The sequence below is a fragment of the Rhineura floridana genome, chromosome 20 (genome assembly GCF_030035675.1).
Source record: "Rhineura floridana isolate rRhiFlo1 chromosome 20, rRhiFlo1.hap2, whole genome shotgun sequence".
Lineage (NCBI taxonomy): Eukaryota > Metazoa > Chordata > Lepidosauria > Squamata > Rhineuridae > Rhineura > Rhineura floridana.
In genome coordinates, this window is record NC_084499.1 from 394,393 (window position 1) to 410,000 (window position 15,608).

Sequence of the window (15,608 nt, forward strand, 5' to 3'; positions counted from 1 at the left end):
TTGCGGCCTGTGAGTTGGTCAGGTTTATTGAGTCCCCGAGGTCTGCATTCACAAACAGTCCGTACCCAATTTCTGTTTTGTTGCTTGTTTGTTTGTTTGATATAATTGATTTCTGTTCCTCCAACTAGCTCCAGTGGTATAAATGGTTTCCTGTCTGCACACCCATTTTATCCTCAGAACAGCTGGGATTCTATATTTGTCTAGGCCACTCTGGGCTCCTCAGGAGGAGAAGCAGGATAAAAACTGAATAAATAACAATAATATAGTTACAAACAATAAGAGCCCTGTAGCTGGATCAGGCCAAAGGGGGCCCATCAAGTCCAGTATCAGCCACACTCTGCTGGGAATCCCACAAGCAGAACCTGACGAGTGCAAGAGCACTGTGCCCAACGACTGGCATTCAGGGCCTCTTCCTCACTCAGGCAGTGGAGGGAGGGCATGGCCGGCCTTGCTAGCTGCCCTTCATAGTCTCATCCTCCATTCATTGGTCTAATCCTCTTCTAAAACCATCCAAGGTGGCTGCCATGGCTGCATCTTGTGGTAGCGAATTCCATCGTTTAAGGATGTGCTGTGTGAAGAAATGCTTTATTTTGTGTCTGCTGAAGATTCAGCCTCATTGGATGGCCCAAGCTCCAGTACCATCCACTCTCTCCACTCCCTACTTAATTTTATACACATTTATTATGTCCCCTCTTACTCACTTTTTCTCTAAACTAAAAAGTCCCAAACGTTTCCCTCATAAGGGAACCCTTTTGATAAGTTTTGTTGCCCTTTTCTGAACTTTTTCCAACTCTACAATATCCTTTTTGAGGTGAGGCAACCAGAACTGCACACAATATAACCGCATCACAATCTCGGCCGTTTTATTTCCAGTCCTTTCCTAATGATCCCTCGCTTGGAGTTCACCTTCTTCACAGCTGCTGCTCACTGGGTCAGTGTCTTCATCAAGCTTTCTGCCATAACCCCAAGGTCTCACTCCTGGTCAGCCATTGCTAGTTCAGACCCCAAGAGTGTATATGTGAAATTCAGAGTTTTTTGCCTCGATATGCATCACTTTGAACCTCAGTTTATTGAACTCCATTTGCCATTTAACTGCCCATTCACTCAGTTTGGAGAGGTCGTTTTGGAGGAGGTTGCAATCCCTTTTTGTTTCAGCTACTTGGAACAATTTGGTATAGTCAGCAAACGACTAGGAACAGAGGAAGCCACCTTATACTGAGTCAGACCACTGGTCCATCTGGCTCAGTATTGTCTACACTGACTGGCAGCCACTCTCCAGGATTTCAGGCACAAATCTCTCTGAGACCTACCAGGAGGTGCCATTGGGGATTGAACTTGGGACCTTCTGCATGCAAGGCTGTGGCCTATGAAATGCCTCTCCTCCGTCCCTGTGGCCATGCCTCCACATCACTGTTGCAGAGAGGTCAGGAATGCTGGTGTAGAATGGCTGTGCTATGGAAAGGCTAAGGATTAATATTATTCTTTGCTCTGCCACCGGGCAAGAGATGTCGCAAACGCAGCTGCCTACCCCTCCAGCAACTGAGAGGCCTTTCCCACTTCTGCCACGGCGTCTTCTGAGCGGCTTGAGCCCAGCCATTGTTCATCTGAGTGCGCTCAAGCCCTTTCCAAACAGCGAATGGAACGGAGCGGCTTATTTACTTTGGAAGAGTCCTATCTGTTTCCCCAGCCACGCTCAGTAGTGTTTGGGTCTGGTTTCAGGGCAAGGGAGGTCCTGGATGGCTGTTGTTCCTGTTCCAAGGCAAGCACTTAACGTTTGCCTTTCCCAGGGTGGCATCAAAGCCTGCCTGCTGAGTGCAGCTGGTGAGATGCCTGCAGTAGCGAAAGGCCAGCTAAGAGTGTATGAGTGCCTGAGCCCCTGCTTCCCTCCCTCCCCACATGTAACTGTGTCCATCCGTCTCCCTGTTATTTCTCCTGCCCCTTCGCCACTGCTCCTGTTTTCCAAGATCTGCACGGTTGCTCGGGTGTGTTTCTAGAAAGTCCCTGCTCTGCTGGTTGCTGCACACGCTTATATCTGGTCTTTCCTCCAAGGATCTCACTCTCCATGCTTATACTCACAACAGCCCGGTGAGGTTCGGCTCAGCTATGAGAGAGTGACTAGGCCAAGGTCAGAGCCCCCCCCCCAATCCAACACTCTAGCCACTGCAGCACACGTGCCTTCTCCATTCGGGCCCTTTTGCTTCTCAGCCTGTGAAGAAGCAAAGGCAGCCTAGTGGGAGGGATATGAGTTGCTGGGCATGCAAAAAGAGCTGAGAGGAGGGCAGGGATTGGTGCAGAATGGCTGCTGTTGCTGATGCTACAGAGGCACAGATACCTCTCTGAAGTGTGTGTGGGGGGAGCAGAATTAAATTTTTCTGTGCCATTCTGTGTGTGTGTGTGTAGGGGTTGGGGTGGGTCCTTTGGGGTTCCCAGAACACCACCGGGGACCTTTCCTCCCTCCTCAGCTTCCAGGCAGCCTCTCACCCCTCTGCACCCACAGACTGGTTCAGGAGGGGGAGGGGGCAGCCACCTGGGCAGGTTCACCACGGTACAGGATATCAATATGGAAGGTCACCCGCCTCTGTGCACTAGCATGGATTCCTTTTCACATGATGCGGGCAGCTGCCTCAGACCACCATGGAGCCTCAGGCCATCTGCTCTGATGGGAGTGGCTCTCAGAGGCCTTAGGCAGAGAGAGTAGAGCTATTTCCTAATCCGGCTAGCTGGTGTGCTGGGGGTTGCTCCAGCCCTTCTGCATGCAGAGCCATTGAGCTGTGACCTCACAGTCCAGCCAACTCTTGCCCTATATTGAGTCAGTTTGTTAGCCCAGGATGGCCTTCTCTAGCTGGCAGTGGCTCTTCGGAGGGGGGGGGGAGTCTTCATCATAGAATATCTTCACTGTCTTTTTACCTGAAATCCTTTCAGCTGGAGATGCTGCCAGGGATTAAACCTGGGGCCTTCTGCATCCCATACAGGTTCTCTGCCCCGACCCATGGCCCAAAGCACTTCACCTGTGTGATTTCAGGATGGACCAGTATTATTAACCCTTTTTATTTATGTATTTATTACTTGATTTATATCCCGCCCTTCCTCCCAGTAGGAGCCCAGGGCTGCAAACAAAAGCACTAAAAACACTTTAAACATCATAAAAACAGACTTTAAAATATATTAAAACAAAACATCTTTAAAAACTTTTTAAAAAGGCTTTAAGAACATCTTTAAAAAAAGGTTTAAAAGCATATATTTTTTTAAAAAAGGTTTAAAAACATCTTAAAAAGCAATTCCAACACAGACTGGGATAAGGTCTCTACTTAAAAGGCTTGTTGAAAGAGGAACATCTTTAGTAGGCACCGAAAAGTTAACAGAGATGGTGCCTGCCTAATAGGGGAGGGAATTCCAAAGGGTAGGTGCCACAACACTAAAGGTCCACTTCCTATGTTGTGCAGAACGGACCTTCTGATGAGATGGAATCTGCAGGAGGCCCTCGCCTGCGGGGCATAGTGATCTGCTGGGTACATAAGGGGTAAGCGTCTTTCAGGTATCCTTGTTGCAGAAGGGGGGAGGGCTCTGTGGCAGTTTTCTTAAGCTCAATTTTCTATACTCAAGTTCATGGCTTCGCTGATAGTTGATCTAGAGACTTCCTGTCCTAGGGGACAGGCCATAGTTCAGTGGTAGAGCCACCTGTTTTCCATGCAGAAGGTCCCAGATTTAATCTCCAGGCAGGGCTTCAGAAGACTTCCTGCCTGAGACCCTGGAGAGCCACTGCCAGTCAGTGCTGACCATACTGAACTAGACAGCCAAGGCTGGCTCATGATAAGTCAACCTCCTAAGATTCACATGTGTTCAGTGGGGTCCTTACTCAGCTGCTGTTGAGGCTTCAGTGCAGGAAAACCTTTGCATGGAGTGTGTCTCATTGCGGGTCAGAAATGTTTTCCCCTTTACTGCCCTTAGTGGCAGCATGCGTGGCCTGTGCTGGTGTACGGTAATTACAGCATGATTAGGGCCAAATCTCAGTGATAGAGCATTTGCCTTGCATGCAGAAGGCCTCAGTTTCAGTCCCTGATGAAATCTCCTGCCTGAGACCCTGAAGAGCCTCAGGATGAACCAGCTTCCTAGGCTGTTCCTATTAGTCCATCTCATCAGCACTTTCGAAAAAAGCTTGGGACCATTTTTCTAACGGAGGCAATGGAAACTGCCAGCTGAGCAATGTTCTCTTCCAATTCCTCTGTGGCAGAAATGACTGTGTAGGAAATTTGCCAAAATGACTGACCAACAATAAGCCAATTGACTCAACGTTTCCATTAGGCTCCATTTCCTATTGACTCTTGGAAAAGTGTCACGCCATGGCCAGGCACGGGGGATAGATAAATAAATAAGAACCAACTCTGTGATGTTTCCGGGTATGCAAAGGCAATGAAAGGTGTGGAGCGGTGTGCAAAGTCGAATTTGAGCACTTTGCACTTCAGAAATGGAAATGAACCTTGTGTGTGCCTTGGATGTCTAACAGGGAGCCCATCTGAATGAAAGCTGCTCTTTTTTGAAAAGGAACATTTGGTGCAGCCTGAGATCTTTTTTGCACCTCGTACTGTTGCAGTGCTAAACACACTTGACTTGGGAGTGAGCTTAGTTATACTATACTCTGGTGTAAGGTCTGTTGAACATTGTGGGACCTGCTTTTGAGTAAACATTCATAAGGCTGTGCTGTGACAGTCGCATAATCCTTCTTCCGCTCTATTTTAAGATAATTACAAACTGCAGACTGTGTTCGGGGGGGGGGTCTGTGTTGTGCTAGTGAATGTGAATCCCGTTCCCCATTTTTGTGATGTTTTAGGGTTAAATTAGACATGACAGGAGAGTTCTGTGAATGGATCTCCTGGCATATTTTTCTTTGACAAAAACCAGCTTTCGGGGGAGGAGGGAAGGTGGATCTGGACAGTAGCATAGGCTAAATTAATGGATTATTGATTGAGGCTCCCCACATATGTTGGCAATGTGGCTGGTTTATCCTCAGATTCCACACAGTTCCCTGGCTGTGGCAGATTGCTTAAGGCAAGCCTGCAGCAGGCCTTTCCCCTCACGGAGCCAGGAAGTGAGGGGACTCTGTTGCTTGTTGAATCTTAACTATTGATTCAGGCTTCATACAGATGTTGGTAGCGTGGCATGGTATTATACAGCTGTCTGGCAGGGCTCTAAACACAGTCCTGCAGGAGAGAAAACAACATCTTGCCCATTGCTTTTAACTTTTTCCAGGCAATGCATGCAAAAGTGGATCCCATGGCAAGAAATCCCGACTAATGAAGACTGTGCAGACCATAAAAAGCAGCACCACCACCACCAACCCCCAGAGCTGCATGAGGACTCCCATCCCTCACTCCAGTTACGGCACCTACGTGACACTGGCCCCCAAGGTGCTGGTCTTCCCCATCTTTGTGCAGGTGAGTCTCAGGAAGAAAGAAACCCCTCACTGAAGAGGCACATCCAGTTCCTGCTGTGACTGCTTTGGTGCAACAACAGCTCTGCCCCCCCTCCATCCTGCTGGCCTCCCTGCTGGCTTGCCTGCCTGCCTGCCATCGCCTCCAGTGCCACTAAGGAGGTGATGCTGGGCAAAGGTGTTAGCAGAGCCCTGCAGTTGCTGGGTCAGAGCAAAGGCCCACCTAGCATCCCTGTTCCCATCCTCAGGAATGGCGCCAGAAGGTGGCCAGGTCGGGCTTTGACTGGGGCCCCCTGAAGGGCTTCTCCTTAGAGTGGGAGGGTAGCACTCCCATTCTGCAATCCATCTTGCTGCAGATCGCAGAGAGGGAGCTCCCAGGCACCCAGTACAGTCAGTGCAGGCTTTAATAAGCCCACATACACACCCCACCTATCTCTCCCATGCGCTTGTGCCTACCATCATCTTGGTTGATGGCAGACATGCACGCTACATATGCACATGCCTGCCATCAAACAAGATGGCCTAAGGGGTGGAGGCCCCCGCCACCATCTTGGTTGATGGCAGGCATGCCTGTTTTGTGCTTGTGCCATTCATGTGAGACGATGTAAGAGGTAGGTGGGGCATGCAGGCAGGCGCTGCGGGCCCAGGAGAGGCTGGTGCCCAAGGGCCCAGCCCTGCCTGGCACCAGCCCTGCCCATCCTGCTCACGCAGATGCCCCAAAGGGGAATCTCACAAGCGGGGCTCAAAGGCAATGTCATGTTAGTGTGACTGAATTCTAATATATTTTTATTTCTTATTGGAAGCAGCCCTGGGAACATTGTTATAGGGGAACTATAAACGTAGCAAGTAAATAAATATGCACACATGCCCCCTAGCGGGGGCATACTGCTTCTGGATGTGGAGGCTCCTCTAGCCATCCTACTCATAGCCATTGATAGGGTTAAATTTAGCCCCAGCCAGCATATCAGTGGTCAGGGTCAGTGGGAGTTGTAGCCCCCAACATCTGGAGGGCACCATTTTAGCAACCCCTGGCTAAGGGTCTTTGTTAAAGCAGGGAACCCTGAGGGAGGGAGGCAGGAAAAAGGCAGGACAGTGAGGTGAGAGGGTTGAGACAGTTGAGACAGAGTATGACAGGGAAGTAACCTGCTGTGAGGTCATAAAGAGATGGCATTTATTCATGGTTGAATTATTCCAAGTTTGTTTAGCCTTCATGGCTGTGGAGTGGAACATTATCTTGTGAATGGAGAGTACCCCCACCCCCAGGACCCCCATAAGAACATGAGAAGAGCCCTGTAGCTGGATCAGGCCAAAGGGGGCCCATCTAGTCCAGCCCCCTGTTCTCACAGTGGCCAACCAGATGCCCCAATGGGAAGAGACCCACAAGCAAGCAGGACCTGAGCGCAAGAGCAACTCTCCCCTCCTGCGGTTTCCAGCAGCTGGTACTCGGAAGCATGGAGCCTCCGGCCAAGGAGACAGAGCATAGCCATCGGGGCTAGTAGCCACTGACAGCCTGATCCTCCATGAATTTGTCTATTCCTTTTTAAAGCCATCCAAGCAGGTGGCCATCACTGCCTCCTGTGGGAGCAAATTCCGTAGTTTAGCGATGTGCTGCGTGAAGAAAGACTTTCTTTTGTCTTCCCTGAATCTCCCAGCATTCAGCTGCATTGGATGCCCACGAGGTCTAGTCTTATGAGAGAGGGAGAGGAACTTCTCTCTGTCCACTTTCTCCATGCCAGGCATCATTTTATACACTTCTGTCATGACACCTCAGACTCGCCTTTGCTCTAAACGGAAAAGCCCCAAATGCAGCTACCTTTCCTCAGAGGGGAGTCGCTCCATCTCCTCAATCACTCTGGTTGCCCTTGTCTGAACCTTTTCCAGCTCTACAATATCCTTTTTGTGGTGAGGTGACCAGAACTGCACACAATATTCTAAATGTGACCACACCATAGATTTGTATAACAGCATTATGATCTCGGCAGTTTTATTTCCAGTACCTTTCCTAATGATCCCTAGCATGGAATTTGCCTTTTTCACAGCTGCACACATTAGGTGGACATAATTAAACTATCTATGATGACTCCAAGGTCTTGCTCCTGGTCAGTCGCCGCCAGTTCAGACGCCAGGAGCATATGTGTGAAGTTAAGTTTTTTGCTCCAGTATGCATAACTTTACACTTGTTGACATTGAACTGCATTTGCAGTTTTACTGCCCATTCATTCAGTTTCGAGAGGTCATTTTGGAGCTTCTCAGCCCTTTTTAACCACCCTGAACAATTTGGTATCATCAGCAAACTTGGCCACCTCACTGCAGAAAGTTTTGGGGTTCTTTCTAAGGTCACGTGAAAAGCAGGGTGTGCTGGATGAAGCCTGAGAGTCTGGTCATGCCCTTGACATGGTGGTTTAGTGATCCTTTCAGTTTCCTGGTCAGCCTCCCACACCACGCCCTTGCTGTGATTTTAGCAATGAGATGAAAAGGATGCCTTTGAGGAATATGGACCCCTTAGCAAGCGTTTCGTTTATTATTTATTATTTAATTTATATCCTGCCCTTCCTTCCAGGAGGAGATTAGGGCGGCAAACAAAAGCAGTAAAACCACTTTAAAACATCATAAAAACAGACATTAAAATACATTAAAACAAAACAACTTTAAAAACATTTTTTTAAAAAAAGCTTTGAAGACTTTTTTTTTTAAAAGGTTTAAAAACATATTTTAAAAAAAGGTTTAAAAGCATATTAAAAAGCAATTCCAACACAGAAGCAGACTGGGATAAGGTCTCAACTTAAAAGGCTTGTTGAAAGAGGAAGGTCTTCAATGGGCGCTGAAAAGATGACAGAGATGGCGCCTGCCTACTATTTAAGGGTAGGGAGTTCCACAGGGTAGGTGTCGCCACACGAAAGGTCTGTTTCCTATGTTGTGCGGAACGGACCTCCTGATAAGATGGTATCTGCAGGAGGCCCTCACCTGCAGAGCGCAGTGATCAACTGGGTACATAAGGGGTAAGACAGTCTTTCAGGTATCCTGGTCCCGAGCTGTATAGGGCTTTGTACACCAAGACTAGAACCTTGAACTTAGCCTGGTTTCAAATGGGCAGCCAGTGCAGTTGTTTCAGCAGCGGGGTGACATGTTGGCGATTTCCTGCCCCAGTGAGCAGTCTTGTGCCACATTTTGAACCACGTTTTGCACCACATTTCATTTGTCGCCACGACCTTTGCATGCTCATGCCCAGGCTCATGCTGTGATGCCCACCGGCTTTGGGGAGAGGAAGCTGGCTGGCTGGCTAGCTGTGGAGCTCTCTCATGTGCCCCCACCCTGCGAACATTTTCTGTCTCCCACACATCTCTTGTGTGGCACTCAAGATCAGTTTAAGCTGCTGTTGTGGCTGTTTGCTAGTGAAGTGGTTTAGCCAAGCAGCTCTGCCCACGCAGAGAAGCCGAGAGTATGAGTTCTTTTTATAGCTCTTACGTGATGCAGGTGTTGGGACTGTAATGAGCCTCCCCCCGCCCTCAAATGCAGCTTATTTTCGCTTTGCTGGACTGTAGACTTTCCATCAGCAAGATCCAGTTTGTTATCCGGGGCCTGAAGCCTCCGGCAGGCAGGCCGGAACTGGTGGGCTTCTCAAGGGACTTACCTGGCTCTTCTCCTCGCTCAAGTCCTCAGTGTGCCCCTGTCTCTTCTCCTCCTTTTTAGCCCCTGGACCTTTGCAATCCTGCTCGGATGCTGCTGTTGTCAGAAGAGCTGCTCCTTCATGAGATCCGAAACAAACCTACAAAGGTAAGAATCTAGGTTTTATTATTATTGTTTGAGATTTTTAATGCTCTAATGTAATTTGTATGTTTTTATGTTGTACGTTGCCCAGAGTGGCTGGATAACCAGCCAGATGGCCGACTAATAAATTCAATAAATAAATAAATAATAAGAATCTGCAGGTATTTATTAGCGCTGATAAGTCACTTGATTTGCTCTCTGAAGGCCTTGGTGGCAAAGGGAGCCAGCAGCATCTTCAGCCCCCTGTACTGTCGGTGGGACCCTCGAGCCCTTATGCAGAAACATGAGAAGGGAGCAAAGTGGGAAATCTGCAAAGGCAGCTCCCTCCCCTTGGCTGCTTCCCTTCCTTTTTTGCACCAAACTTCTGCTGTGGGATCACCTTTGACTGCCGAAGCGCTAAAAGCAGGCTCAAGTCAGACTTATCTGTGGCTCAGGAGACTGGATGTAGTGATGCTACCAGTCTGCCCTCCAGACCTCTGGGAGGTGCTGGGGAATGGCTGCCGCCGCCGCCTCCTCATCCTGCCACTTGTGTTGCCACCTTTTCCCCCTGGTTCTGCTGCTGTGCTGTTGCACCAGCCCAGTGCACAGAGATTTGGCAGGCAAAGCTTCTCCCATCATTTGACCTCCAGGTTAATTAATCTCCAAAGTGGTGGGCACAGCTCCCCCTGCTCAATTTCTGTGTGCTGAGGTCTCGTTAAAGAAAACAGAAGGGGGGGGCGGGAGTGCCAAGCCTTATGCAACTTAGGATCCATCAAGCTGAACACACACACCCCGCCATGTAGGAGGAAGAAAGGGCTTCGATGCATCTGTTTCTGCTGCCTTGCCTGAGATATTGTGTGTGTGGTGTGTGTGTGTGTGTTTTATTAAGCACCTGGCAGTGCATATGTTGCGGCTGCTGGTTGGAGGGTCACACAGTGCAGGCTTGGTATAACTCGCTGGGAGATTGCCACCTTTTTTCTACTAGTCATGCATCCGTACATTTAAGAGCAGTTTGATGCACAAGAACTTGTCAGGTGATGGCACATTGCCCACCATCTATCTTATCCCCATGCCAGGAAAGGCTTCGCTTGCCAAACTTCTGCACTTCAGCTACCACTGAAAAATCAGCTTAGGGAGGGGTCCAGGTTTTTTTTAAAAAAGGTTGCCACCTTTTCTAACACTCAGCTGCTCACGACCAACTTGTCTGCTCAGCTGTACTAATTTAAATGTACTAATTTTTGAATGCTGTCTCCCATCCTGTTAAAAACAAAGAAATTCCCTATATGTAGAAAGGTAGCGTGTCAGGGTGATGGGTTTTATATCCTAGCCTCCATTGTCCTGAACATGCTTCCTTTCTTCATGCAGAGAGTGTTTTACTTGGGTGGAAATCCAAACATGCCATCTCCCATCTGCAAGTACTGCCCTGGGCTCCTACTGGGAGGAAGGGTGGGATATAAATTTAATAAATAACTAAATAAAATAAGTAAGTGGAAGCGATCAAGTCCAGGAGGGGCCATGTTGCCTGTAGGTTTCTAAGTGGAGTGGGAGGAGGCTGTGTCCATATTTCCCTCCAGGGAGGGAGGAGGCCCTGGTGCAGGCACCCTTCACCATCTGAAGTATGGAGGGTGGCTCCAGGATCTGGGCCTTTGTCAGAAGTGGTACACCTTGTTTGGGATTAGGTCCCTTTTGGCTTACAAGTAAGGCTTGGTTTTTGACTGGTGTCTTCTCTTCCAGAGACAAAATGTGGCGGTTTGGGTATTATGACTGAATTTGGCTGTGATATATATCGTATGTAAATTGTTAGGTTGTCAGCTGGGTTGGTGATAGCATGATAATTCAGGCAGTTCCAGAGCTTTGCTCAGAAACAGGATAAAAGTAAACGAACTGAATAAGCAAGCAAATTTATTTTTTAAAGTGTGATGGGGGGAGAGAGATGGGGGGGTGGCTTTGCAGTGTATGGAAATGTGCCAGAATCAGCCCTTTCCCTGAATCCTTGCTCTGGCTTCAGCCACATCCTGTCTAGACTTGATTGCAGTTCCTAAAGGCATGATCTTCTGAAATCTTGGTCCTGGGCTTCCGTCCGGCTCAGCCTGTTATGGGAGAACTTTGGGTTGTACCCAACTGTGCTATTCAGGGGTAGACTCATTGGAATTGATGGACCTCAGCTAGTCCTGCCCATCAGTTTCAATGGGTCTCCTTCAGTAGGACTAGCATTGGTGCCACCATTAGCACTCCTTGGGCCTTTGGCCTGCTCTACCTCTGCAGGGGGGCAGTGGCAGCAACCCACTACATCTGCTGGGTGGTGGGAAGGAGAAGTCCGGAGGGTGGGGAGTGGAGCCACGCAGATGACAAGAGAATGCTGCATGTCCAGGAATGGATGGGTGAAAGCCAAACAAACATCAGAAGAGAAGACACCCTGCTTGGCAGGCCGAAAGGTCCACCTAGTCCAGCGTCCCACACTGGCCAAAGGTTTATTTTTATGGAGGAAAAAACCCTTAAACTGGAAGTTTATAGTTACATTTCCTTGTAGTTTTGTTGAAATTAATTGGTTTCTGCACTGCATGTGGCACTGTGATAGCAAAACAAGAAATTGATTTATACAAAGTGGGGAAGGGGCACCTTTTTCGTGTGATTCAGCCTTGGCCCATCTCCCCCCCTCCCAGGAGTCACATGCCACCAGCAGTGGGTGTGGCCATCCCCTCCTGCCCCACCCCACACAGAGGCAGGCATATGCATAGGCACCCCTTCCCTTCCTGCCAATCTGGGCAGGCCAGTTGGGGGGTGTTATCACCCCTCCCTGCTCATCAAATGCTCAGTCTGATGACTGAGGAGGGGTTGATTTGCCTCCCCATCAGGGGCTGGGCTCAGCTCAGTCCTATAGTGCCTGCTCCTACTTAATTTTTTTCTGTTTGCCTCCACCACCAGAATTGGTGGGGTCTTGTGGGGGCTAGGTTGCCCCCCAGACTTGCTCATTGTTGTGGAGTTCTGTTCCCTTTTTAGACTTTGGAATTGCCCCCCCCCCCGAGTGAGGGTGCCGATTCCTCCCTCTTGTGTGTGAACAATGCTGTTTTGGCTACTCATGGAGAGGCTCTTGGAGAACTGAGCTGACTCGTAATCCATGGCGTCCAACATATGATGAATGATGAGAGTAGCACCGCTGGCCCCAGCCGAGGCTCCGTCAAGTCCACAAGCCGGTTTTACGCAGTGACTGAACAGATGCTTCCAGGAGGCAACAACCCCCCTCCCCTGGCCTCCCTCGTGTGTTGCTCTCCAGAATGCTGAATTGGAATCTAATTTTCTTAATAATCAAAAATCTTTTCTTTTTTCATACTGCCTTTAAAAAAACAAAAAATCTCTGTCTAAACTTCTAGTTTCAAAACGTGTCAGGATTTTAAAGGACTGTGGCGCAGTGCTAAGCTTCATAAAAAGAAAAATAAATTTCTTCTTTAGGTTTATGGGAATAAATTCACTTAGATGAAACATAGTCTTAGACGTTAAATCAAAATAACTTGTGGTCATCCAACAAAGCTGAGAGGCAAGAGATGTAGGACAGAGAAAAGGAAGGACTTCTTCATGCAGCACAAAATTAATTTATGGAATTCTCAGCAGACGCTGGCTTAGAATGCCTTAAAATGCTTTCAAAGGAATTGGGCAAATTCTTGATGATGGAGGAGGTGGTCTACCAGTGGCTACTGGCCATGATGGCTAAATGGAGCCTCTGTGTTCAGAAGCAGCCTGCCTCTGAGTACCAGCTACTGCTGGAGGGCAAGCTGAAAAGGACTGCTTGTGTGCTTCCATGCCATGAGGGTGCTGGACTGCACAGGCCTCTGCTCTGATCTAGCAGCAGAGGTCTTCTTACGTTCGTAACATGTAATAAACTAAGCACAACATAATCAGTTGCACAAAATTGCGGTAAGATTATAACTTTAACATTCAGTCTTTTAAACACATTTACAGTCAATTTTGCTGGCAACTGGGCAGCCATTTGGTTCCTCCTGGGTCCTCCTGCACCTAATCTCCTTTCATGCCCACTTTGCCCAGGTGACTCTCTTCATCTACTCAGACTTGCTGCTGTTCACCAAGGAAGACGAACCGAGGCGGTGCAACGTCCTTCGGAACCCCCTTTACCTGCAGGATGTCAGGGTGCAAGAAGGTGAGTTGGGGGGAGGGAGGGGGCCCCTCTGTTCTCCTCCAGGTATTAGAACTGCCCTGCAGCCAGCTCAGAGCAAAGGCCTATCTAGTTCCGTTCTCAGCTATCATAAAAAGATTGTAGGGAGAACCCTGCACCTGCCTGCAACCAAAGACCTGCCTAGGCCACCATCCCATATCCCACAGTGGCCAAACAGGGCCTGAAGGCAGCCCAGCCCTTTCCGCTTTGCTTTGCAGCCACTGATATTCAGATATGCTGCCTTGAGTACATGGAGTTTCTCCTTATTTTTATTTTATTCTCCTTATTTTCTCCTTGTTTCTCCTTATTTTAATTTTATTTTTTTATTTATGCATTGTGTCATATCTCTCACCTTCCTGCACAGAGCTCAAGGCAGTGTGCTTTATTCTCCCATCATCAATCCTGTCAGCAGATTTGAACTCGGGTCTCTCCGCCTGGCCTACCCACAAGCTGTCATCATGATGAGCAGCTGTTGATAGGCCTCCCTTCTGCTCCCCTAAACTAATCCAGTCCTTATTCCTAAAGTCACGGTCTAAGGGTGTGGCTATTGCCACCTCCTGTGGGGCTAATTTCCCAAAGTTTCCCATGAGTTGAGCAAAGTTGTCACCTCCTGAACTTCCTAATACGCTAAACTGAGTATTAGGAGAATGAGTGGTTGAGAACTCTCTAAACAATGTCCTATTTAGAATTTTTAGAAACTTCTATTGTGTCTCCTCCTCAGCCAGTTAAGCTAAACCAAATGCCCCAAATGCTTAAATACCCCCCGGGGTTGGGCCTGGGAGCCAGAACTGCCCTCCTCCCCCAGCGATGGCCACAAACAGAGTGGTTTCCACAACAACCTTGCAAGCACAGCCCCGGCAGCAGAGGCTTTCCCATGTGGGTCCAGAGCTCAGGCGGATCAGCTGCTTTGCCTGCAGGCGGGCCCGGGTGTATGCCCAGCTGGCATCTCTGTCAGAAAGGGGGTCTCCGGCAGGAGAGCTGCCACCACCAGCCGAGAGTTAGTTATGGTACACCCGGTGGGCCCTCCGTCTGACGGGTGCGGGGCAGCGCCTTCTGTCCCCCCTGGTGAGGCCTTTGCTTTTGAGGGCTGAGCAGCTCTCCATGTCTTCCCTCCACAGGTGGGGAATGAAACTCAGTGACTAAGCTAGAAACAAAGGCCTTTTGCTTGTGGGAGCCACATTTAGTCACGGAAAAGCTAAATTGTTCTTCTGATGTGCTTCTCTTGCAGGTTGCTCTGAGGATCTAAAATTCTGCATCCTGTACCTGGCTGAGGTGAGCACTGTGTACAGCACAACAACATATTCTGTAGCAATGTTCCAAATGCCTGTACGTGAATGTGTGCCTGCCGCCCTCCTTCTCCTGGATCACTAGTTGTACCACTAGAAAAGCAGAGATCTACCCCGGGCAGGGAGGGGCAAGGGGGTACCCTCCCAAAATATTGCCCCCTCCAAGGAAAGGAAAGGCTTTCTCTCTGCAGAGCCAAAGGGTGTGTGCTGGTGTCCTGTGTAAGAGGTGCCCGTATGACGTGGGGAATAAGTGGACTGAATAAAGTTCACTCAGAATTGAATAACATTCATTGAGAGCCTTGCAGTGCCCACACACTGCCTGATACAGCTGAGGATGATTCACTGCCTTCAGGCCTCGCTCCCTTCCAGTCCAATCCTGCAGGGTCACATAATTCTGTGAGAGTCTTTAGATTGAACCAAGGAGACCTGGGTTCAGATCCCCACACAATGTAAAGCTCAAAGGGTTTGCTTGGGATAGTCTCTCTCAGACTAACCTACTTTGCATAGTTGTTGTGAGGATAAAATGGGGGGAGGGGGAGGAACCCCACGCAGTGGCCTTGGAGGGAAGACAGGATGTATTTTATTATTTATTTATTAATTAAATTTATATACCACCCATAGCCGGAGCTCTCTGGGCGGTGCACAACAAATAAAACATCTAATATACAATTAAAAAAACCCACACATCCAACAATTTAAACATACATTAAAATCTGAAAAAATTTTAAAACATATTTATATTTATACACATACTGGAATACCTGTTAAAATTAAATACTACTAAAATATTAAAATGTAAATGGAAGAAATACACTGCAGCAGAATGTAACCCTCCCTCGGGAGAAGTAGTCTGTAGTAACTCTAGATGAATCTAGATGAAATTCACATGCCTCCAGATTTTGCAGGGCAGGTCCCCAACCAACTAATGTTTACAAAATACATATACTAGGGTAAAATGCATATATTAGTGAACATCACA

At 48.4% G+C, this 15,608-nt stretch overlaps 1 protein-coding gene across 7 annotated transcripts in view; it reads left to right on the plus strand.

Moving 5' to 3' along the window:
- RGS3 (regulator of G protein signaling 3) overlaps positions 1 to 15,608 on the plus strand; it is a 112,013-nt gene that overhangs the window by 41,785 nt on the left and 54,620 nt on the right. For all 7 annotated transcript variants that reach the window (XM_061604399.1, XM_061604395.1, XM_061604397.1 and 4 more), the window contains 4 exons: positions 5,248 to 5,432; positions 9,119 to 9,202; positions 13,217 to 13,328; positions 14,572 to 14,615. In XM_061604399.1, coding sequence (XP_061460383.1) covers positions 5,248 to 5,432; positions 9,119 to 9,202; positions 13,217 to 13,328; positions 14,572 to 14,615 — 425 coding nt within the window. The remainder of the gene's footprint in view (positions 1 to 5,247; positions 5,433 to 9,118; positions 9,203 to 13,216; positions 13,329 to 14,571; positions 14,616 to 15,608) is intronic.